The sequence below is a fragment of the Echinops telfairi genome, unplaced genomic scaffold (genome assembly GCF_000313985.2).
Source record: "Echinops telfairi isolate 266 unplaced genomic scaffold, ASM31398v2 ScPeMD7_23;HRSCAF=83, whole genome shotgun sequence".
NCBI classification, from domain to species: domain Eukaryota; kingdom Metazoa; phylum Chordata; class Mammalia; order Afrosoricida; family Tenrecidae; genus Echinops; species Echinops telfairi.
In genome coordinates, this window is record NW_022103920.1 from 83,974,204 (window position 1) to 84,000,706 (window position 26,503).

Sequence of the window (26,503 nt, forward strand, 5' to 3'; positions counted from 1 at the left end):
CATGCCTCTTAGTTAGACATTCCCCTCCGTAGTACCATGCCTCTTAGTTAGACATTCCCATCCGTAGTACCATGCCTCTTAGTTAGACATTCCCAGTGGCCGAGTACCAGAAAGACTAACTAGCCTTAAAGAAGGCAAGGGCAGGAACATATGGGTACCGCTGGCTTATGAATAAATTGATTCCAACTACCAAGGCCCTAAGTTTTTTCAATAGTTTTTTTTACTATCAGGTCGTCCACAACCCCCTCCACCTCACCCCACCTCCCCGCCCCATAGGTTCTTGAGCTTTCTTTTAAGGTGCCTGAGTGTATTCCATCCTCTCAAGTTTTCCATTCATAGCTAAGGGCATTTCAGCATCTGTTTGTACCACCCATGGGTTCCTCTACCTGTTTTGAAGTCCTAAATCCTGGGAAGACCCACCCACCATTCCCAAGGGATCCATTCCAACCATTCAACTCCTAGTAACAGAGCAGAACTGCTTTGTTAGGTTTCAGAGGCTGTACATCTTAACAGGAACAGACCGCCTCATCGTCCTCTACCAGGGCCCCTCAGTCCAGAGAACAGAAGGGCTCAAACACATAGTATTAGAATATTCACTATCTATCAACCATTGAAGGAGCTCTGGTGGTGTAGGGCTACACAAGCGACTACTAACCAACAAGTCAGCAGTTCAGACCCACCAGTAGCTCTGCAGAATAAAAATGAGGCTGTCTGGTCCCATAAAAATTTAGTCTTACAAACCCAAAAGTCCCACAGGGTCACTATGAATGGGAATCACCTCAATGGAAGCGGGCTTGGTTTTTATAAGGGCCTCATCAAATAACAGGCTGCTTGAATTTTTCGATTACCACCATATGTTCTTCCTTCTGGTCCCCAGTGTGAGACTAGACATTATGAGCCATCTCAAGCATCCCTGTACACATCGTGACACCCTGATGACTTAAGAGCTGAGTCCTCAACATGGCTTACACCAGAATCACCTAGCGACCTCCTTAAACCACGGAAGCCTGGGTCATGCCTGAGTGAGTAGGTCCGGGTGAGTTCAAGAATTCACATTCCAACAAGGTCCCAGATGATGCTGATAATGGCGACAGCAGGGATGCATTTTGCAAACCACTGACCCACAGCCATGCCTTCTGAGTGTTTCCTTTTCCAATAATTTCCAGTAAGTGTGTGCATGTAAGACAATTAGAACACTGTCTCTTCAAATATTTTCTTTTCATGTTTCAACATATAATACCTCACTTAATAGTAACCAGAATCCAACCCACTGCTGCCAAGTGGATTCTGACTCACAGTGAGCCTGTAGGACAAAGTAGAGCTGCTCCTGGGGCTTTCTGAGACTATGAATCTTTATGGGGCAGACAGCCTCATCTTTCTCCCATAGAGCAGTTGTGGATTTGAACAGCCAACCTTGTGATTAGCAACCTCCTGGTTAACCCACCGTGCTAATAAAACGACAGGAATGTAAACAAAATGTGTATTCCAGAAGTTCATATCACAAACTCAGGCAAGTTCATTCAACTCTCTAAACCTCAATTTTCTCATCCATAGACCAGTAAATACAAAATATACTTTGTAGAATTATTGTGAAGATAAAATGAAGTTAAAGGCGCAACCATGATGCCTACCACATCTATTTATACTAAGTTTCTGAGACTTCTACTAAGGCTATATTCTGAGACTATATTAAGTAATTCTTTCCAAAATGAGAAAGCCTCTTCTTTCTTCCTCACAGCAGCTGGTGGTTTCAAACTGCTGACCTTGCAGTTAGCAGCCCAAGGCATAAGCTACTATGCTACCAGGGATCCTTCCTGTGTAAGACTCTGTTATTGAATGAATGAAACAGACCCATTTCCATTACATGCAGTTTATGAGAAAGTTAATATTCAAAGTTCAACTCAAGACCATCAGTTCAAAACCACCAGGCACTCCACAAGAAAGCCAAGGCTTTCTATTCCTGTAAAGAGTTACCGTTTCACAAACCCACAGAGGCAGTTCTACCCTGACCTACGGGGTCATTCTATGTCAGAATCACCCGGAGGGCAGCAAGTTTGGTTTGTGGTGCCACCAGGGCACCTCTCTGTGTCAGACTCTGCTATTTAATTAATGAAACAGCTATTTGAACCTATTGCTATTACATGAAACTTAAGAGAAAGGTAATATTCACAGTTCAATTCTTGATGTCAAATTGACAATAGTTTTTAAACACTGTTCAGTGACAAAACAACTTGGCTAATTGTTTTAAAAATTACTCCGTAGGAAAATAGTTTACACTGCTGGGAAACAGAAAGAGAGTCTTGTCTGTGAGGGCTACAGAAAGGGTTTGTCCTTAACATATTTCTTGCAAACGGAAACCGTCTCCTACCACCTCCCTCCCAGAGACTGGTATAATGAAAATGCAGACGTGAAGCATGCACTTCTGTGCTGGCCAACAGCTAAGACTTATTCATCCGCAGTAAGACAGCATCATTTCTCACCCCATTTGACTGTGGTAGCACATGAAAAATGTCGCAAATTAAAGCATTCTACATAATACAAAAGAATGGCATTCTCAAAATACAAATTCCCATTTATCTATAGACTTTCAGAATGATACTTTTAATTCTCTGCTGCAATTTTACAATATTTATGATAAAATATAGCATAATGCCTGGAAAAGACAGGATCTTCTAGAATTAGGAACTTTCTTTAGAAAATGCCCATCGCTGTTGATTCCAACTCATAGTGACCTTACAGGACAGCATGGCAATGCCCCCCGCCACCCCCACCCCCCCCCCCCCCAAGGACTTCCTGGAACACGGAGGAGGAGGAGGAGACTGGGCTTCAGCCAGCGCCTGTGCCCACCTCTACTCCCACCCCCCCCACCCCCCCGCAAGATTTCCCATGTTGTCATCTTTTTGGAAGCTGTCTGCCACACCTTTCTTCCAGAGAGCATCTGCTGGATTCGACCCACTGACGTTTCAGAGAGCACCTTCACTACAGGGAGGGGCTGCCCAAAGGGAGAACTCGCCAAGGGAAGAAGAACAAGTTCGGCATACAAAGAGCATCCGATGAAGGTCTCGGTGTTCAGATGCGTTGCATTTGATACTTTTCAAAGTCTCTAAGAATAAAAATTTGGGCTGAAAGCCCAACACACTTGCTCAGTTTGGGCTCCCTAAACTCTCAATTGCAAAGTTTCATTTACTTGGGTTCCAGAAACAAGGCCAACATAAATAAAGACAACGACTGCTCTTTGTAAAGAGTCAGCGCATTTTTATCGCGCAGGGCGTGCAAACCAGATCTGATTTACGTGAGGTCTCACCCAACAGTGTCTCAGGGGAGTAAATGGAGTCAATGCGTCCATTCTGGAAGACAAATCCTTGCCATCTCAGAGATCTAGGGTTTAGCCAATGTTTGGGCTCCAAAATGGACCCCAGCTTGTTCTCCAGCATAGCATGCCTGTTTCCTCGTGCCCAAATCAAAGCTGCTTAAGATACTTTTTTTTTGTTGTTATATGTGGCATTTTATCAACTTTTCCTCACATTTTTAGTTAAAATAAATGTTAAACTATAATTGGGTATATTAAAATACAATTTCGAGTTTTATTTCCATCTAATTAAATAATTCAATCAAACATGTAAATTTAATGGCACGCCCCACTATCGTACTTAATTAAAAGTTCATTCTGAGTTTATTGTCCATAGTAAATCACCGGTTTAAAGAGAACATACGAAATGACATATGAACTTTCCTGGACAGCATAATTAGGAGAAAGATGTTAACTATCTGAATGTAGTTTAGTCATATCAGTTATTTATTTCTACTGTCGCTAAATAAAAGTAGTTATCAGCCAGCTATTATTGTAGAATTTGGGCAGTTATACACAGTTTTAACATATGATCCCTTTCTTTAGCTTTCTAAATTAATTTCTAGATTAAAAAAAAGCTCAAGAAGACAAATGATCTCAATATAGCTTGCATTAGCGAGGAAACACGATACCCTACTTGGCCCGGGTCCACAGGAAGAGTCTGGCTCCCAGATGCTTCTTGGCAGCCCACAGTGGACTCCACACCGTTTAAACACTGACGATGTGTGCTCACCGCACCGATGACCCAGCGAGCACATGCTCCGCGGAAGCCCGTCTCGTGGGTATTTTCAGGTATTAAAAAGTACACTCACACACAAAACAAATTGTTCACACACACTCACATTCAGAACCTACAAGATTCAACACTATTCATTCAGCTTCTCTCTAGAAGTCACCAAAATTATGTGAAAGTTTACAAATTAGGCTTAATTTGTAAGAAATAAACATGGATTTTTTTTTTCATGATGGTGCTAGTGTTTTTGAAAATAAAAAATATAAAGCTCAATTTGGTTACCAACATTGAAAGTCCAACAGTAATTCTTCCCAGTTAATTGATTAACTATCTCCACAGCTCATTCATTATCTTCATCCTGATTTATATTAATACCTAGGGTTTCTTAAAAGCTTGTACCTGGTGGCTTGCATTTGTTTCTATTAGTGTGATGCAAATAAAACTGCCATTATTTCAGGGGTTTTTTTAAACCTCCAAAAGCAGTGATTTTCTAAGATTCATGGTAAAGTAAAACTTATTTCAAAATCTTGGTACCAAATTTTGACACCAAAATGGTAACTTTTTAAAAAAAATCATTTTATTGGGGGCTCTTACAGCTCTTATCACCATCCATCCATTGTGTCAAACACATTTGTACATATGTTGCCATCATCATTTTCAAAGCATTTTCTTTCTACTTGAGCCCTTGGCATGGCTCCTCCTTTGGTAAGCTAACTTTTGTGCAGATCGATAATACCTATGTTTCTTCAAAGCTGGCCGTAAGTGCAGCACCTTCTTCTTCCCGCATACGGCTGTTCTGAGCCTGTAACTCACGGTCATCAAGCTGACCCCACAGGACAAAACAGAACTGCCTTTTGGGAATTCCCAAGGGTGTCAATATTTATGGGAGCAGAAAGCTTCATCTTTCTCCCTCAGAGCTGTTTGGGGGCTCGAACTGCTGACTCCGAAGTTAGCAACCCAAAGTGTAACACAACTACATACTGCAAGGGCTCTCTAAATTCCTGTATAGATAGTACATTCAAGCATAAACAAAATATTGCTAATATTTAATATGAAGTCAACGGTCACAAATATAGCCAACGGTGAAAAGCCGTGACACAAATAAAATTACTTTGAGCGATTTTTGTGAATCTTCAGGTGAAAAGTTTCTTTGAGATAATATTCTCTCTCTTAACAACTTGTGTTAAAAACAAACAAACTTGTGTTGCATACTGTTTATATCATGTAAATTTTGCAAATCAATAGTGTAAAATTGGTTTGACTTTCTGAGGGAGAAAACGATTGATCCCCACAGGAAACAAAGTAAGTTGCTTAAATTAGAAAGATTTCATTTTCGTGGAATGCTAAGCCCATTTCAAGATATTCTCTCAAGTAAACACAGTAGCCTGAGTTCAAATGAAAATATGTGTTATGCCTTGCTTAGAAAACCCAAGTGTCTATTTGGAGGTGGAGAAGTAAGTCTTCACCTTGATAAAACTTTTGGGATACTCTTTGTCTATGCAAACACCATCCTTTCCATACACAGCCATTTAGGATTACTTAATTCATAAGCTCGGCAGCTCTGTAAGTCTTCCTTCATCAACTGAATACAACTTTAATCTTGTGATAAAGAAATGTATGTTTAACATATAAAGTCCATCGGTATGCGAGAAAAACATGTTTGACACTTAGCACATCTGTTGAACTGCTAATAGCCAGGCCATGGGATCAAAGCCACCAACCTCGCCCCCAGAGAAAGCGGAAGCTCTCTATTCCCAGAAACGTGTGCCGCTTCAGAAACCGTCTACAGGCTCATGATAAGTCAAGACATGTGGCAACAGGTTTGGTCTTTTGTGTTTGGGAGCACAGAACCTTGCCTAAGCTCAAACTCTGGTTTAGGTTGGCATGAATTAAAGTTGGTAAATCAGGCACCTATGGTTACACTAAGTCTCTATTGTGATATGTTTGCAAGAATTGATTACTTGCAACTAGAAATGTAACTTCTAGTAATACGGCCAACAAGACTAAAACAAACCTGCCTTTCCCCACGTGCTCAAAGGGGTGCGCAGTTATCTGCAGGGTGGCTTGAGACTGGTGTCCCAATATTTTCTCATGTTCAAGAGACCTGAGCCCTAGGTCCGAGAGGCAGAGAAGAAGTGAAACCTCCACTGGGATGGGGCAGCTGCTGCGAGTACGCCTCGTCTTTCCCAGGTTCTGAAAGGTTAGTGGTGAGAGGCGGGGGAGGGTGGAGCTTCCTGTAAGAAATCAAAACTCCAAGCCTGCACAATGTGCGATCCAAATTTATGCTATCCTCAAGTGTGGTATTCCCAAACCAAGAAGTTCAACATTAAAAATTGTGAAACCCCTGGGGCGTGGGCAGAAGCAAATGCAAAACCGTTCAAAAGGGGCCACTGCAAAGCCCAGGGCACCCAGAGCTTCCACAGGGGCAGGGAGAAAGCCTGATAAGCTCGCAATAATTGGAGCTAGCAGAGGAGACGGCAAGTAAGCAGGGAATTACTCTGTGGCAAGCGCTAACAGAAGTCAACACAGAATGCTATGGGAGCACAGGGGAGAGCTAAGAAATTAAGGAAAAGTTCAAGGAAATGCTCTCTTGATTTCCATGGCGCCGCAAAGCGAGCGGCTGGAAACACGGATCATGCTCGCCAGGGCCCCTTGCTTCCTCAGTGAAGGATGGATCCCGCGTGAATAGCTGCTGGGGCTTTAGACCATCTGGTTTTCAATGTCTCCAGCAATGGGGTTTCTTCCACCACTTCCTTTGGAAAGTCTTTTCTGTTGTTATTGTTGGGGGGGGTGCGGGGGTGGGGGCTGGCTATGTTATGGGGCTTTGAGGCTTTACCTTTACTGCTTATCAGTTTTCCTTTGGCCTCGGATGACTTTTTTCTACTTACCCATTCCCTATCGCTCGTGCACTTACTTCTAACCATCACGCGGTGGACTGGCCAACCTCAGTGACAGAAAATAGCTTGCTAACATTGTTGCATGAGTAACTGAATTCATCACTTCCACGGGGGTTGATTTTTCTTTTCACTTTTTCTTCAGCCTTCCTTTTCAGTTCATTTATTAAGGTCTTAAATGATCTCTTCGGAATACCTGGAAATTGGTGCCAGGCTCTCAGAAAATATTAAAAGAAACAACTGGGTTCAGAATGCACATTTCTTCCAAGTGTCTAGACATGTGCATTTATATGTTTGCGTGACGGGGTTTTTTTGAGGGGGTGACTTTTTTTTATAGTTATATCTGAAATAATAGAGGGAGAGATTATATTTCCTGTGGGTGTCGCAGACCTTCGCCTTGACCTTAATCAAGCTCCTTTTCCTGCACGAAATGAGATAGACGGCAGTTTTCGAAAAAAAACACAGGCTGATTAGAGAAGCGAAGGGGGTTATCTGGCCGACAGGAGAATGCAATAGGTAGTGCAGAATCAGGGGCTTGCACGGGGTGCCGAGACAAGGAGCCTACTTAATTGAAGGAAAGGGTGTGGAGTGCAGAAGGGAAACCAAGGGCTCATGTGCTGGGCACTAGCAGTGACCTGACTGGATCGTGACCACAACCTGCCTATTTTCTAAGCCAACCTGGGTTTCCTCCATGCCCACTGAATCAAATGAGCGGCTTGCAAGGGAATGTTTAAGCACTTTCTCCAAGCAGTAACTGATTCCTCACCTTGTTTCCCAATCCTGTACGGTGCTGGTGCAACTTTCCACATCTGAGTTTATTTTTAAACACTAAGCTTGCTATTTTCTGACTAGGCACATTGAGTCCTCTGATTTTTGTCCTTGGAGATGTCAGCTTTTACAAACTGTAGTTAAGATCCATGCTCTTTAGACCTACTTTATCTTTGGACTTAAAAAAAAAGAAGAAGAAGAAGAATGAATGGAAGCAAAGGGGGATGTCATTTCCTGGGGAATGTCTTGCCTGAGCTGACTAACCTACCATGGGGAACTTGTAACTCAAGTTGGCCCGGTTGTTCATGGTTGATAATCTATCTTTAATGGTTATAAAAGATGGATGGTATTGAGACTTTTCATCACTCAATGTATTATGTTTCCCACGTTTATTTATTTGAGACTGTGCCCACGGGAGTAGTAATGTCAGACTTTAATGAAGTTTCGGGGAGTCGGTAGGCAGCCATACTTCAGTAGGTCCCTGATAGTACACTGCAAGCCAGGGTTCTGCAAGAATTTCTGCTATTCGGGAAAGAATCATCATATCAAGACTGGTGCTAATTTAACTAATGGGTCCCTCAAAATAAAGTTTTCCCCATTATTCACACAAGAGTAACTGAGTCCTTATGAAGAAGGTCCTTGTCGGAGCACTCTGGGGATGCCAAAAAGCATATGGTTTCAACCCTGCCCTCAAGGAGCTTATAAATATAATAAAGGTAAGTGTTTCCACTGGGTAAAGATCCATCTATTTGCTGTTCTACTGAATAATCCCATGAAAAGCAAAATATTAAGGTTTATTGAACAGTTAATAACAGTGTACAAAAAAAGAAAAAAAGCCACGTCAGGGGTGATAAACCTTCAAGTAACTAGTGCTACAGCAGTGCAGAAGTTACTTGATGCTGGGATGTCGGGGAGGGGGAGGGGGGCGTGCTTTTCTGGGGAGATGGGATTAGACCTGGACCTGGAAAAGGGGTAGGATCTAGTTAGGAATTGAACAGAGAAAAGAGCACTCCATACAGAGGGAAGAGTCTTAAAAAAAGTGTGAAGGTGGGAAAGCCCAGGCTATCTGGGAAAGACTGAAGACTAAGTCAGTTTGTTGAAGCTGGGAGAGCTGATAGAAACGGGGACTGTTTGTTGTGCTCGGCCAGGCTATGAAGACCTTTGAATGCCAAGGTAAGGCGTGTGGACTATAGCCTCTGGGGCATGGAAAGCCAGGCGGCACTTTGGAGTAGCAGAGACATAAATGACTCTAAAATTCCTTTTTTCTTGATAATAGTTTCTCCTACTAAGTTAGTGTAAACTAGCAATGGCTTCTAAGGGAAGGTGCTGTACTTCTACAGAATATGTCTCATAGACAACATACTCTGAATACGAGTATTCTGCACAGAATGCTGAAGGATTTGATACGACAGAGTATTTAGTACCATGATACTGCACTGTGTTTACTGTTAGTTCTATACATTCTACACTTACAACAACACTATGCACTGCTGTAACCAATACACAGACTCAACAAACGATGGCTTCCAAAAGCATGTTGATAAAGGTTTTAATAAGTGTGAATGGAGAAGATATGGTCAAAGTGAACAATAGTACTACTGAGCTTTGGGCACTGAATTTATTTGTGCGTGTGTGCGTACATCTCAACAAAACCCTCACTGCCGCCAAGTCAACTCCGACTCACTACAGCCCTACTGAGGCTGTAATCTTACAGGAGCAGACAGTCTCAAATTGGCCCTTGGAACAGCCTGATGGGAGATACTGGCCGCACAGGCAGTTAGCAGTCCCAAGCTTGTCTGACAACACCATCAGATCTCTTTACACATACATCACTCACGCATTCATTTTGTTCTTAATCTTCTTCACATGTGTCCACATAGTGGAGAGCTAAGGTCAAAATACTTCTTATAATGCTGCTGAGAAGTAGCATAATTCTTTTTTTTTAAATCATTTTATTGGGGGCTCATACAACTCCTATCACAATCCATACATACATCAATTGTGTAAAGCACATTTGTACATTCATTGCCCTCAACATTCTCAAAACACTTGCTCTCCACTTAAGACCCTGGCATCAGCTCCTCATTTTTTCCCGCTCCCCACTCGCTCATGAACCCCTATTTATAAATCATTATGTCATATCTTACACTGTCCAACGTCTCCCTTCACCCACTTTTCTGTTGTCTGTCCCCCAGGGAGGAAGTTATATGTAGATCCTGTGATAGGTTCCCAATTTCCACCCTCTCCTCCCTCCACCCTCTCTTATCACCACTCTCATCACTGGTCCTGAAGGGATCATCTGTCCTGGATTCCCTGTGTTTCCAGTTCCTATCTGTACCAGTGTACATCCTCTGGTCTAGCCAGATTTGTAAGGTAGAATTGGGATGATGATAGTGGAGGGGAGGAAGCATTTAGGAACGAGAGGAAAGCTGTATGTTTCATCCTTGAGTGGCATAATTCTTAGTTAAGAATCTGACTTCCAGAGTCAGAATACCTAAGGTCAAGTTCCAACTCCGCCGCTTCCTAGCCTGTGACTCTGTTAGTGAATCTTTCTATGCCTTGGTGTCCTTACCTAGAAAAGAAAGTCCCCATACCATAAACTACTTATGCATATCAAACCATGCACTGAACTGGGTAAATCATAAGATCTCTTTAGAGTGGTGAAAAACAAGGAGGTTACTTTAAGGGCTAAGGTGCGTCTAACTCAAGCCATGGTATTTTCAATTGCCTCATATGCATGTAAAAGTTGGACACTGGATAAAAAAGACCAAAGAAGAATCAATACATTTAAATTACGGTGCCGGTGAGGATTTTTGAAAGTACCATGGACTGCCAAAAGAACAAACAAATCTGTCTTGGAAGAAGTACAGAGTACTTTTTAGAGGCAAGGATGGCAAGACCTCGTCTCACGTATTTTGGACTTGCTGTCAGGAGAGGCCAGTCGCTGCAGCAGAACAACATGCCTGGCACAGTGTAGGTAGCAAAATCGAGGCAGACCCGGCAAGATGGACTGATACAGCGGCTGCATCAATGGGCTCAAACGGTGAGCGGTTTTGCAGATGACAGGACCAGGCCATGTCAGAACTGACTCAATGGCACCTAATCAGAACAACAAACGTATGCTTGTGAACGGACGCAATGCACTCAGAGCACTTAAGGAAGCATCTGGCATATATTAAGAGCTCAGTGTTAACTATTATTATTATTAGTAGTAGTAGTAGTATTATTATCCTTACACACTTTAAGTTCTTTTGATGAACTAACTACCCCATGAAGATGTTTTGTTTTGCTCTAAGCATATGCAGCTACATATAGCGATGGCTATGAAATCTAAGGTTACCCAGGGAGAGAGTATCAAAGAGCTGTTCAAATTTAAAATTTTCATCACAAGGGATCATGAGTGGGCAACCTCTCACACTTAGACATTTCAGCCTCACTGCTGTAACTGCGCACAGTTTTAATTTACAGTGCCATTTATACACATAAAAACCAACTGCCAATGAGTTAATCTCGCAGTGACCCTGTAGAGGACTTCATAGACTGCAAACCCTCCTGAGCGCACATGGCTCCATCTTCCTTCCCTGTAACAGCTAAGAAGTTTGAACCAAAGACTGTGACAAGCAACCTGCTACCTAAACCACGGCGCCACCAGGGCTGCTCCCTGATGCATACAGGGCTGCACAAAAGAGCAATCCTGTCCGACAAAAGCTTGCTTCATCAGGCCCTCCAAGCCCTTCTCTCTGCCCAGCTCCCTATGCTGCTCCCCTCTGGTTCCTGACCACTGTGCAGTGTCCTGCCTCAGGGCCTTGGTGCTTGATAGCCCTTCTGCAGACGGTGCATGGGTATGTATGTAAAGTAGTTATTAGCTTTGTATAAGAATTCTAATGAAGTTCAAATACAGGGAAACAAATCTATTTATTTTATTTAAAGGAAAAACAAGATACAAGGTCACCTATGCTTAACTTAAGTTAGACTGGATCTTTTCCCAGTTTGCTGAAGGCTGCTTACTGTTGAAGGGTGCCCTAACTCAACTGCAACCCTTCCTGAAGCCAGAGAGTAAAGACTGCTTCTGTTTGTCGCTGACATCTTGTGGAAATTGTCCCTTCTTCTATAAATCATTGCTTTAAAGCAATCAGCTGGATACTCAGGAAGGTGATATTCCCAGCTGACCTATCTGCAAAAGCAGTGACATCTGATCCTCTCTATATCACGCACACCAACACAGGCACAGACAGGCTGGCATGCAAGCAGGCACACACACAAACACCCACACCCACAGGAAGGTAAGTCAAACATTGCTCTAAAATCACAGCGATATGATTTCATTAAGCAAATATATCAAAATGTGATGCCACTGTTTGTCGACACACCCACCACGTCTAGCTGACACATTTCCACAGGCCGTGCTGCCATCTCGCCATCCCTGCCAAAAGAACGCAGTGCTCTTCGACTCACGCCACCTCAAGACAGGGAATTCACTTTTCCATGTTCTTCACCTTTGGTAAGCAAAAATAAATCTGAAGGAGCAAGATCAGGGCTGTGTGTGTGGAGGGGTGAGAGGGGTGGGGGCCTGCATATGAAATTCTCAATGCAGTTTTCCACTTTCTGAAAATTTCTCCAAGAATAAGCCCTCATGATAGCCATGTGTCTTTCAAGAAAATCTACCAAGATCACCTCCCATAAACGACAAGACACAGTCATTATAAACTCTCTGTCTGGATCTCACTGGCCCAGCAGATCTCTTTGGAAGGGACTGTTTTGACTGAACTTGGTCTCTGGATTACATTGGTCAATCTAAGACTTGTCCCCAGTTACAATTCACCCCATAAAATTGTCTTAATTCCTTTGGGCCTTGCTTAGAGAGCGGATGAACAGATCAGCTCCTGAGCTAACTGATCGCCAGGGGCTGCTTTTGGCCCCCATGGTGCACAGAGCGTGCTGAGGTCAAGGTGGTCACTTAAAATGGAAAACTGACATCCCATCTGCAGCAGCTGTTTCGCATCACTATGTCTTCTTCCTCCAGTTTCTGAACGTCAGCCACAGTTTCTTTATTCATCGAGGGTGATGGTCTCCCTTCTGACGGCGTCTCTTTGAGGTCTTCCCACCCCGCACCCCCCAAAAACCACTCACTCCCATTGAGTCGATGACAAGTCACAGTAACCTTCTTCCAAATGCTCCATCTATCTGTAACTGTTGCTTGGTGTGGGGCACAATCTTCCAGCACTTGCTGCAAAATTTCAACAGTTTGAAAAGATGTCCATTGTGTTTTGTTAACAATTCGATATTAGCCGTGATCTCAAAACAAATTTTTTTCCCACGACATAGAAAAAAGCTCTTCTTTTTACAAGGTACCCTAATGAGAGACTAAGACAGATGTGTTACTGAGAGAACTTGTCTGCAGCCATCTACGGATCAGAGATACGTCTAAAAATGTTTTGCTTGCACTAAACCCAATTCATGAATGAACCAAAGCCTTAGGAGCAACACCTTTTTTTTACAAAACCTTGTATTGTATAAGCATTTATTACATATATCCAATGTTACAAACGTCCATTATATATAAACACCCATTAATAACTGAAATGTAGAATGCCTGACGTATGAGTCTAGGCAAATTAGAAGTTGTCAAAAATGAAATAGAGTGCTTGAAGATAGATACCTGAGCCATTAGGGAGCTGAAACGGACTGGTATTGGCCATTTTGAATCAGACAATCACACTGTCTACTATGCCAACAACGACATATTGAATAGAAATGTCATTGGCTGCATTGTCAAAAAGAATACTTCAAGAACTGTCCTAAAGTGCAACACTGTTGGTAATACGATAATATATAACATCCATGTGCCTATTAATATACCTATTATTCTCATTTACCTACCAACCACTAAGACCAAAGATGAAGAAATTAAAGATTTTTACCATCTTCGATAGTCTGAACTTCATCAAACATGAACTTAAGACACAATGATGGAGCGAACAACAATGAGATAGGGAAGAATGAATATCCTAGGATTGATTGTGATGCTGGCTGCACAACTCTTATTAATGTGTTCAATCACTGAAATGTATGATATCTGATTTGTTCATGAAATTTTTAAGGTAGGAATTTATTTTTTAAAAGATCTCTGTCTGAAGTGGCGGAGACAATGAAGACCAGATGCATGAGAGACTGGCATGGAGTCTTAGGATAACTTTTCCTCACCTGGCCTGAGACTGTGGAACTGTGAGGCAGAGGGACAGGCAGGCTGGCTTCCTGGCCCATGGAGGCAAAGGCCAAGGAACCAAGTGGCCAAAAGACTAAGAATCAGAGAGAGACTTGGTTGCTGGCTGAGGAGACAAACCACTGTCTTCTGTCTGCTGATCCTGACTTGTGGTAGCCTATTGACTTCTCTAGTACATTCCATTGGGGGGGGGGGTCTGCAATGATAATTACTGGTGATTGGCATGAGAAAGTCAATCTGTTTGATAAGGGACAAAAGTGAACAAGGAAGTAGGAAGGAAATAAAAGTTCTAGAAATAGTAAAATGAGGGGCCTTGTTTCTGTCCAGGAATTTTTGTGTGTTTTGTACAAGTGTAAATGGATAGATTAAATCATTAACAATGCTTACTTAGGATGGGGGCTAAAAGACGTTCACTTTTTAATTTCATGCACATCAACTATATTTAAGGTTTTCCCAGTGGGCATCTTTTTGTTTAAAACCGAGAGAGATTTTAGAATTAAGACTTCACAACAAAAGGGAACGGACAGAAAGTACTGTCCAGTGACCCTCACGGGGCTCCCTAGATGAGGCCCAGTCCCCCTCCAGGGGAGACCATTCTTCCCTGCACTTCGGCCTCGTTGGCCTCCGCAACACTCAAGGGACAGTGCGGCAGCAGGCAGTACACAGTACCGATTTCAGGGAACTCCCACACCTGTTCTAATAGGAGTGTCAGAGAGGCTGTTGGGCTGCAGCGACCCACACGTGTGTAAATATATGAAAACATACGCATATAGCCATACATTTTGTCCACTCCTCTCTTGATTTCCGTAGCTCATTCGCCCCTCACACAGACAGAACCTCAACAGCATGTCTTGAAGAAAACGGTGAGAGCCACGCCCAGCTGGTCTCTCAGACGAGAACAAGTCGATACGATCCCAGTCTGCTGCCATGTCCACGAAAATGGCCAAAACGTTTACATGGAGCTCGGTATGAAACATTCACCATGCCATCTTTGGGGACACAACACTAGCACCCTTGAAAATTTCATTATTCAGTACCATCGTTTAAAGAAAACAAGAACATTTGCAGGTTGCTGAGACTAAATGCATTCAACTGCTTGACTATATGCAGTTCTAAAAAAGGCAACTGCCATCTTTTTCCATTGCATTCCAGAAAAAAAAAAGGTTAAGTGTCTTTGGTTAAATCAGGGCTTGCCATTACTTTTAATGGTGTTAATAACAGAGATTCCAGCGTGTCCTGTAGCCTTAATAATATTAATTGGATAGTAATGTGACTACTAATTATTCAGAGGAGAAAAAAAGAAAGCTAAAATGTGTATTTTAGGGGTGGTACTCACTTGATTATTATCATAGGTGTCCACTTGATGGAGATGACATCTAATTTAAGCAGCCCTCAAACTATTTTATGTATATGTGACAACAGTTCCATTGAAAAAATTTAATAGCTGTATTTTATTTCATGGTCTACTGTAGCAGCAGAAAGTTGGTCTAAATAAAATTTTAAAATGGAATGGAATGACTAAAGGAAAAAACATCCTTGTCTAGCTCTGAAGCGTTTGACCTGGCATTATAATACAAAAAATAAAATGAAGTCATGCTTTAAAAAATTAGGTTAATGGAATTCAAAAGTGTCTTCCTATTTTATTTTGCTGTCTTCTCTAGTCCAATTGCCAGAAGACGTTTCACGGGCAATTCCCTTGAAAGATATGGACTTAACAGTCGAATGCAGGAGTGCTCAAATGTTTTAAACATTTGGGCTAGTTCACTGTCCCTCAGACCGTTGGGGGACCGGACTATAGCTGGAAAAAAAAACTATGAACAAATTTCTATGCACATTGCACATACCTTATTTTGAAGCAAAAAAACAAACGTGGCAAAACACCCGGTGGACCAGATAAATGTCCTTGGCTGGCTGCATGTGGCCCACGGGCCGTAGTTTGAGGACGCCTGTTCTAATGGGTGTAACATTACCATTCCCGTTACTTGGCCGACTCTATTTCTGCCTGAAGCTAAAAAAATTCTCTGCCCCTGACTCCTCACCACTGCACAGTTCCCTACATCAAAGGGGGCAAACGAAGTGACATGTGCCTGGAAGAACTGGGTTGATTTCTGATGCAAATTTCCAGATGCTGTTCTTCCTTTCAAAAATTCAAAAATCAGTCAAAAACACTGTTTCTCTATGTTCCTGATGAAAAACGACCAATGGATTCTGGAATTTGTTCTAAGCCAAATGAACTCATTACTGTGTTATGAAACAGATCAACACACTTTGATCAATGCATGAGTTGTGCAAACAGGAATGTACTGTGTATATCACAATAGAAGCAAGCCTGACCAGCCTAAGCTAACAAATCATAAGACCTAAAAGCTTGTCAAAGCATCATGGTCTGTCAGGAAAAGCCAAACACCTTTAATATTCTCCGGAAATGATGCTCTTTCAGTTCTTTTCTAGAAATGCATAAATCCCTTAACAGCAAAGAAATCTTACTAATTCATTACTATTCTTTTATGCAGTTCCTTAAAAATTAATGAACAAGAAATTAAAGAGTAGCTGCTGTAATAAAGTTAGACTATTCTAACTGAAAAACAATTACAATGAGACTATTTACACTCTCATAGAATTATAAACATTTTTCAAGGGAGATTTCGCTATACAACTTTTAAAACAATATTTCCGTCATACTCCTGAGACTTAAACACTGCAGGCTTACTTGTATTTTGTGATTTGAAGTAGCATGCTGAGGCCTAAGTGTCTCTTCAGATGCATCTGTGTGTGTCACGTCTCTCAAATGGGAGGATTCGCTTTCAACTGTCTGTAATTGACAGAAAATTGCTTTGCAATGGTGGTGCTAATTCTGGGAATTTGACCAGTCAGAGAGACCTCAGAGATATACAGGGTTTTTTTTGTTACAAATCTGGAAAAATACCAACAGTTAGCAAAATGTGCTCAATATTTTCCCACTGTGGTCACCCCTCCTCCACAAAATATATTCATATTTCATAGATATGAAATCCTGAGAGTATAAATACCATAAATACGGTATAAAAGTTACATTTCCAGTTTTAGCTCTTTAATCAAATAAAAGCTTTAATGCTAAAGAACCAACTTTAAGGCCTTCACTAAGAAAAACTCCACCTCGGACTACTGGCTCTAACTGGAAAAACTTGCTGAATCGAGCAGATGCTGAAGTGGCTCTGGGTTGCTTGGGGGAAGAGGCATTCCACAGCTGCCTGTAACAGCTTCCTGCCTGGGGCACGGTCCCAGGCTCTCTCCAGCTCCAGCACGCTCTACAGCAACTGGGGATGCGGGGCAGGAGCAAAGGGATCCCAGAGCAGCTTCTATTGTGCCCAGTCACTTGCTACAGGAGGTAAGCGTACAGTGCAGCCACTTTTCCAGCATGTGTGGCCCCTGGGCAACAACCACCACAAGATACAGAAGAGCGTCTGGCGCGAGAGAAAAGAAGCTGTTCATAGGCCTGAGATTTCAAGCTGGCTACAAACGTCTTCCCGGAGTCCTTGTTAAGCAATGATCTTCGATCATTTCTCTCTCCCTATCCATTTTTTTCCTCCTTTTTGGGGGCATGGAGGAGGTTACATGGAAAAATCACAGAATTTAATTAACATTTAAAACAACAATTGTAACATAATACTTAATATGTAGCTTTGATGAGATGAAATGTATCTGCCAATAATACCATGTTTAAAAACACTTCACTCTTCTGGCTTACATTAGTGTCCATTCTCACAACACGCCAAAGAAGAAAGGAAATGGGCACAGCGTGACTAGTGACCAGTAGCCAGACCCGTCTTCCTGACTTTGGATAACGGATGCTCTGACACATGCCATTTCTTAGGATAAACCAGAAAGGAAAGAGCTAATAAACATGTCTCTGCTAAAAGGCCAGAAACAGGGAGATTACTATTTCTGCACAAAATTACACTTCCACATGAATCAGCATCTTCTCGGGCAGTGGTTCTCAACCTTCCCGATGCCACAACCCTTTCATACAGTTCCTCATGTTGTGCTGACCCCCCCAACCATAACATTATTTTTGTTGATACTTCATAACTGTAATTTTGCTACTGTTATGAGATGGGCGACCCCTGTGAAAGGATCGTTCGACACCCGCCCCAAAAAGGGGTCATGACCCACAAGTTGAGAACCGCTGTTCTATAGTAAAAAAGCAGTATGTCATCTACCTATTTTCAGTAGTTTTCAATATCTTGAATTTATAATATCATAAGCATTAATTCTTTTTTTTAAATCATTTTATTAGGGGCTCATACAACTCATCACAATCCATACACACATCAATTCTGTAAAGCACATTTGTACATTCATTGTCCTCATCATTCTCAAAACATTTTCTCTCCACTTAAACCCCCGGCATTAGGTCCTCATTTTCCCCCTCCCTCCCTGCTCCCCCCTCCCTCATGAGCCCTTGATAGTTTATAAATTGTTATTTTGTCTTATCTTGCCCTGTCCGACGTCTCCCTTCACCCACTTTTCTGTTGTCTGTCCCCCAGGGAGGTCACATATAGTTCCTTGTAATCGGTTCCCTCTTTCCTACCCACTCTCCCTCTACCCTCCCTGTTTCGCCACTCACACCACTGGTCCTGTAGGGCTCATCCGCCCTGGATTCCCTGTATTTTCAGTTCCTATCTGTACCAGTGTACCTCCTCTGGTCTAGCCAGCCTTGCAAGGTCGAATTCGAGTCATGGTAGTGGGAGCGGGGAGGAAACATTTAGGAACTAGAGGAAAGTTGTATTTCTCATCGTTGTTACATGGCACCCTGACTGGCTCATCTCCTCCCCGAGACCCCTCTGCAAGGGGATCTCCAGTGGCCTACTAATGGGCTTTGGGTCTCCACTCCGCACTCCCTCCAGGGGGCAGTTCTATCCTACCCTATAGGGTCTCTCTGAGTCGGCAATGACTAGACCCCCATAAAGCATGCACAAGTATTTACCAGACACAATGTGGAGAGCAATAATGATAGTGATGTCACCATGTATTTGCTTGCTATAATTCAAGCTCTATGCTGAGAGTTTTAAATACACTATCTCACTTATTCCTCCAGAGTTATTATTCTCATTTTACTGAGAAAGACACTGATTTTTAAGGACTCTGAACTAGTAAATAGTAAACCCAGAATTTGAACTTTTTGACTCTAAAGTTCATCTAGTTAGAGTTACAGTGTTCTGCTGACTGAATTTAAAATGGCATTTGTACATTAACTTTTAACATGTTAATTAATTTTGGAATCTTTACAGTTTGGGATTATGTCATTAATTTCTTCTACTCAGAGCAAAATAGCATTTCTACATGAGATGTAATTAATTTTACTTATCCTACTTAGAACCCTTTCTTTGCTTCCCCTGTTCTTTGAATAGTTAGGAAAGGCTCATTTCAACCTAGAGTAATAGTAGTACAATAATTCTCCACGTCTTTTCCTATTCTAAATGTCCTATCTCATATAGTTTCAGATGCTTATCTTTGTCTGTTTTAGGCTGACCCTCAAAACTACGCATCAAGTAGTGAACAGATCATTTTTATTTGATACAGCAGATACTGAAGCATGACAGCACTACACCATCCCTGAAAATTTTCATTAAAAACCTTCTGTTCCACACTGATGCTAAAATCTCAAGCAAGAAAACTTCAAGCATCAAAAGGCCTTTGTTTATAGTTCAACATTTCTCCTAGACAAGTGCAGTAAGGAAAAATCCATGAGGCAGAAGTTGATGACATATGGGGTATGTACAGAACTTCTGGTCAATGGAGTTCCAAGATGTATAACTAAAAAATGATGTGTGAGTTGGTGGGGGAAAAAAACCTGTAAAGCAAGTCAATTTTTTAATTAAAAAATTATGTAGCATAAACAATGCTAATGAGCCAAAAGCCCCAAGAGATTAGGATTGTATCTGCATGATTTTAACATTCCATTCACTTTTCATGAATGTACATCCACCACTTGAAATACCTCATGCAGAACCCTTCGCGTAAAGTAGCTTTGAAGATTTTCGTTGCCCTTGTTCTTAATAGCTCATTTCTACTCAAGCTGCCACCTGGATATTTTTTTTAAAAAAGAGTGCACTAAAATTCTTAAATGAACCACAAAACAAATAAATACCTGGAAGCTCTTCATAAATTTCATCATCTACTGGCTGGTGGTGGCTCGACCCCGGACTGCTGATTGGTAGAGGATGATCAACATCATCGTATAAACCTCCTCTTTCATCATCATCATCCTCAGGAATAATATCAGATCCCATATCTAGAAGGACATGTTTCATAGAGTAAAAATTAAAAGAGTGCCCAAAAAAGTTTTCTAAAACCATATTTCCTAAACCAATGAAGCCCTATAAGCCACTTAAATCTTTAGTTGAAAAGTTTTTTTAATGTTGATTGAAATGCAAATTTCCAAGTTGCCCTTGGTTCTCACAGAAGGGATGCTTTTCAAATCTCAAGGGAATGGGCTTTGTTAATTCCAGTCCCCAGAGCTTTCTCACCGAAGTCAATAAGCTTTTGGTATGTGACGGCCCAAATCACTCAGTTACTCAGTATTAAAAGACTATGATAACTTGTTTAATTGATTACTCTTACCTTGTAGCACAAATTTCAGCTGCTGTACCCATTCCTCAGCATCTTTGGGAGAAGCTGCGGTAAACTAGCAACAAGCAAACAACACCACAAAAATCACCACAGTAGCAATGGGAGGCATGTAGCATTCTTATCATTTCTTTCAGACCATTAGTCATTCTTTTCATGTCTACTGGTACTTTTCTTGCAAGGATGCTTCTTATAATGTAAAGTTAATTTTGACAAATCTACGTAATTGAAGCAGAGGATGATGGATTTGAAACTCTGATCAGCAGCTGGCAGCTGTGCCGAGAAAAAAAACTGCTTCTCTTCATCAATGTCAAAGACAGAACTGATGAACAAAATTTGCCCTTGACAATTAGAAGACACCCATGAATTTCTTTAGACTGCTGGGTATAGTTTTCTTAAAAATGTTCTTGTCAGATTCCAACACACTACCTGACAACTTAATTAACTGGCTTTCAACTGCAATCTCAGATATTTAAAACTTATTAAACATACATTCCATATTGATGCCTAGCTGATAGCTCTTGAATTACAGAGCCCATGCATGCCTTTCTACCTTCATTTTCTCCCGCAAGCAATATAATATGCATTAACACTCTGATATTTTTCTTTTGATAATTTATATGTAATTCTTTCAGGAAATCATACTATTCCATTAAAACAGATATGAAATGCAACATTTGGAGTAATTGATAAATGGCATTATGTGCTTGTTCTTTTTCAAGAAGATATCACTTGCTATAATCTGAAACGGTTAACAAATGTATTTCCTCTTCTTGTATGAGTGCTCAGTATATAAAACCAGTATTTTTTATTACTATTAACATGTCAGGGAGAATTGTTTCAACAAAATGCTAATGTCTCCTCTATACATGAAATCAGGGCGTTTTATCAACTTAATTCCCAGGCAACATCCGAACTCCAACCTGATAGACTCGCTTATCGGGAGCGGAAATTTCGAAGCAGCAGTCTTTCTTCGCGTCCTTCCTAAGGGTCTGGTTCATCTTGACCGAGTAGCCGTCGATCGCGAATTCACCTTTCTGCTGTTTGTCTGTCGGAGATGAACCCAAAGTTAGGATGTCCGTTCCTCGAGTAGATATAAATGCTCAATGATCTGCTACGTAGATTCTCCTCAACAATCCTTGGAAAGACTATTATGTGATCATATTTATGCTGTTAAAAGTCTCTGAATGTTGCTTTTCATTACAATATGATAGGAAGTATTTGAGATGGTATATCTAAGAAAGCTATTAGGACCCATAAGCTGCAGTCTTGCTTGAAAAAAAAAACACCTGAAAATCCAACACTCATACGGAGGGGAAAAGCCAAGAACGATGAACTTGCTACAAACGTCCGTAACAAATTGGTATCTCTTTCCAATATGGTACATCAGTTGGAAAACCTATGTATTTGAAAATTTGCTGGGCTTTATTTACCACACCTTAAAATAAAATTTTAAAAAGATGTGAGGAGAAAACAAGCACTTAGGTGGAAGGGGTGTAGTCATGCAAATGTTGTGGCATTAGTTGCAAAAGCGAGAGTGGGTTTTTTTTAGTGACCTGTGGAACTAATAAAAACAGACTTGAACTCCAAAGGGTGCGTATGACCGTTTCACTGAGCGGATTCCCCACAGACACGCGAAAGAAGAGCACAGCAGAGAACGCGACACTCTGAAGCTGAAAGTCGTCCGCCTTCCTTCCTGTTGTACCTGGCTGCCCCATTTTGACAGAAAAGCTTCACAGGTGTAGGTTTCCTTCCGAGTCAAACACACAATTAAAACCATGTGAAAAGACAAGCTGTGTCTTTTACTGAGCTCTGGGGAAACAGAGCTGTTTCTCTATTATGGGGCAAAGGAGTCTCTGCTCAGTACACTAATAAAAATATATTTCCTTTGCTTAAATACACTAATTTACTGCCTGAAGTAACATACATTTTAAAAGGTTATGGGGATCTAATTTTGTTCAAAACATCAAATGAAGAAAATGTGACTCAGAAACACCTGACTTACACCTGGGCAATCTAATTATATTGCGTGATAATTTGTATCTCTTTGGTTGAAAAATCATTAAAATTCAAAAGTCTGAAGTTTACTTTGTGGAAAAAGTCTACAGTAAATTATATGAGGTCCAGAAAGAAGGTTTCCCAACATGTGTTTTCTACAATATTAACACATTTCTGGCAACTGCTGAATTAAGTAAAATTTAACCAGCTGTGTTAATCCAAGCCTTTTTGGGGACCCTTAAGTGCAGGCATCCACATGTGGCCCGCCAAGGACATTTATCCGGCCTGCTAGGTGTTTTTGCCCCATTTGTTTCTTTACTTCAAAATAAGATATGTGCAGTGTGCATAGGAATTTGTTCATAGTTTTTTTTTAACTATAGTCCAGCCCTCCAATGGGTCTGAGGGACAGTGAACTGGCCCCCTGTTTAAAAAGTTTGAGGACCCCTGCTTAAGAGTATATTCTCCCATGTTCATAGCAGCACAGTCCACAACAGCAAGAAACTGGAAGCAGCCCAAACGCCCAATTGTAGAAGAATGGAGAAAGACGCTATGGCACTTACACACATGGAACACTCTGCATCCCTAAAAACAGAGATGAAAGCATGAGCCCACATGACATGGAAGCACTGGACGCTGTTATGCTGAGTGAAGTAAGTCAATCACAAAAGGACAAATAGTGAATGAGCCACTACCATAAGGAGAAACATCAAGTAAACAACTCTTAGGGACCAAATCCCAAACAGAGAGGTAGAAAGTCTGCCCAGCAGTCATGAACTATGCACCATACATCAGCCCCTATGTGCACTTCATAAGACCCACCTTGAACGAGGGGACCTCCCATCAGCCAGGGTCATTCCTTCAAGAAGGGGGAAAGGGAGATGACCATCCACTTGTCAACACTGAGACAAGGCTGGGACAAACTAGTGGGCCCTCTACAGAAAGGAGAGCAAACCTCACTGGAAGTCAAGTTAAAGCCAGGGGAAGGACGCACCTACATTTCCGAGGAGGCACTGGTGTTTCTGTTAGTGGGTATGGTGGGTAAAGGGGAGAACCAATTGTGTGGGGGTGATGGCTGAGGAGTTCGAATGCATAAAGGAGGAATGGCGTAGAAGACGCAGAATGCTGCTCAGTCTTCTCTAGCGGGCCTGAGAAGTGGCATGGCATACCGTTTCTCTATTACAATGGTCCCAGCACACTGGTGAGACAGACGGCCGACACTAGTCAGCTCTGTAAGCTTCTCAGTCCTCTGCTTGCTCTAGCCCATGGCAAACACCTGCCTCTTCCTCGTTAGCTCAATTTTATAACCTTATAAGGGTAAGTTTTAGAACAAGGAAGTAAGCACGGTAACAACTGATTGGCTTATGCGCCCTATATAAACAGTGTAAAGACAACAATAAAATAGATCTGCGGAATCAGAGCCTGGTCTCCAGAGTCTGTGTGTGTGCGCATTGGTTCCACACAATTGTACATCAGGAAGGGATGATAAACAATAACTGTAGGAAACCTAAGAGAAGAATAAGACTGGTTTTACTTTCCTGGGTAGACACTTTGAATACGTTTCTATCCAACCCTGGGTGAACCACGCCATGGATAAAACACAAAGATGACATTAGAGCAGGGGTTCTCACCCTTCCTCATGCTTCCACCTTTCATACAGTTCCTCATGTGGTGGTGACCCCCAACCATAACATTATTTTTGTTGCTACTTCATCACTGTAAGTTTGCTACTGTTATGAATCAGCCAACCCCTGTGAAAGGGTCGTTCGACAACCCCCCCAAAGGGGTCACGACCCACAGATTTGAGAACCGCTGCCTTAGCCGCTGGCCTTACAGGGCCAAACCAGAAGGACTCGATGTGGTAGCCAGAAAGAACAAATTGGGCCCTACCTCAAACCTACTTGTAGCCCTTGGACTTAAGACTGAAACTCCCTGATGGGAAAGGAAGCTAAAGATGGCCACCCCAAGACTGTGGAAAGGGCAGTTGTTGGACCTTGGGTGGGACCCCTGGCTTAGTGGGCATCAATTGAAAGGAGACCCAAAACCACCATATACTTAGTACCTCTATGCTCCCCTTGCATTAGTATGACAGATATTAATCTGACAGGCAAGGATCTGCCCTTGTAAAAAATATTTCAGGAAATGTTCCCTTAGCACCAACGCCCATGCTCAATGTAAACAGAGCTCAGTCAATTAAGAATTCAATCTGGATGCCCGGCTAGCAAAAGACATAGCATCTGGGGTCTTAAAGGCTTGAAGATAAACAAGCAGCCATCTAGCTCAGAAGCAACAAAGCCCACATGGAAGAAGCACACCAGCCTGTGTGACCATGAGGTGTCGAAGGGATCAGGTATCAAGCATCAATGGCACTGAAATACACAGGTAGAGGTTGCTGAATTATAGAAGGTCCTGTGGTATATATTTTTGCCACAGTTAAAATAATAACAGTTACACTAACAATGAGTCCAACAAAAAAGAAAAGGTGCTAAAATTGATTGTGGTAATGACTGCACACGTCTTCTTGATATGCTTGACCCACTGAATTGTACAACATGTCAAAGAAGGCCAATAAAACTGTCAAAATTAAAATACTTGGTAACTGGGTCCTTCTGAAAGGAGGATTTGGTATGCAGTATTTCTCCAAATTCTTTGTCCACAAACTCTTTTTGACTGAATGTTTTATGAAACTGATACCCTATCAAGAAATATTTTTAAAAGCCCTGACTAGGAAAATATATACTGCAAATAAGCACTAATGTAATAGAAGAAAGTTAAGAGTAGTTTATTCTTCAAAAAGTCTTAAAGACAACTCTCTCATCCACTCACTCAGAAAATTTATATGGAGTAATTAAATAAGCCCATCAATATGACAGGTATGCTGAGACAAAAGATAGTACCACTTAATCACTCCTTTCCCTAGGTAATTAAGGTTTATTTTGCCAACCTGGCCGATAAACATATGTGGGGTTAATTGAAGGGCGGAGGGATACATGGCTCAGTGAGCCAAGCCTTTCGAGTTCTCGGTTCTCTTGCTTTGTGATGGCCGGACCAGGGTGCAGCTGCCTTATCCAGTTCCCTGTGTCAGCTGGCAAGGCTCACTTCCTGCAAAACATCCCGGAGGAAAAGTCACATGGACCTACCCTGATGCAACCCTGGGAGCAGCCAGGTGGAGATCCCTGCCAGCACTGAGGTGCTTACATGCTCACTGATACAGCTTTCCTCCTGCAGTCGTCAGTGTGTGTTTTGTGAGATTGAGGAGGGCTTGTAGATCGGTGTCGGACATATGGGCTAATGTTGGATTTACGGGCTTGGACAGCACTGGGTTGGGATGCTTTTTTAATGTACACTTACTCTTTATATAAAAGTCTCTCTTATATACATATGAACTTCTGTGGATTTGTTTCTCAAGTTTACCCAGACTAGCACACCAGCTTTCTTTTCCACTGATATATGCACCTAAACACACAGGTGTTCTTCTCTGTGTTTCCCCTCCCTTTGCATAAGGACCTCAGTCATACAGGATTAGAACCTACCCTCCCTCCATCAAGTCCTCATGCTAATATAACTTTAACATGCACTCCGTGTGTGTGTGTGTTTATTATTTTGGTGGAAAGGTGGGGCAGGCTTGATAAGGTGGTACCAGATGTGCTCCTTCATCAAATTAAATGAAATATGGATTATGAACAAGATGACAGATGAAATAAGTCATATGAAATAAAAGAGAAATGACTGTGACAGGTAGAAATTAAAGTGAATCTTGTAGCATAAGGAAAAAAGATTGCATGAAAATGGAAAATGCAGCAACAAAATAAATTTGATATTAGAAGTGAGAAAAAATAAAATTGTTAAAAATCAAAGTGGTGATATACCTTGAAAATTTTTCTTGGTAGGTGGGAAAAAGAATAAGAAGGGAAGAGAGCAATGAAAAACAT

The 26,503-nt window shown here is 41.7% G+C and overlaps 1 protein-coding gene and 1 long non-coding RNA gene across 4 annotated transcripts in view; one reads left to right on the plus strand and one right to left on the minus strand.

Moving 5' to 3' along the window:
- The window catches only part of SKAP2 (src kinase associated phosphoprotein 2), a 188,718-nt gene that overhangs the window by 39,002 nt on the left and 123,213 nt on the right, over nt 1-26,503 (minus strand). For all 3 annotated transcript variants that reach the window (XM_004702733.2, XM_045288951.1, XM_045288950.1), the window contains exons 7-9: nt 21,500-21,624; nt 20,571-20,634; nt 20,098-20,241 (exon numbers count right to left, since the gene is read on the minus strand). In XM_004702733.2, the coding sequence (XP_004702790.1) occupies nt 20,098-20,241; nt 20,571-20,634; nt 21,500-21,624 (333 nt within the window). The remainder of the gene's footprint in view (nt 1-20,097; nt 20,242-20,570; nt 20,635-21,499; nt 21,625-26,503) is intronic.
- Nucleotides 894-3,146, plus strand: LOC123521553. Its single transcript, XR_006679973.1, has 2 exons — nt 894-1,022; nt 2,932-3,146. It is a non-coding gene; the product is annotated as an uncharacterized LOC123521553 (long non-coding RNA).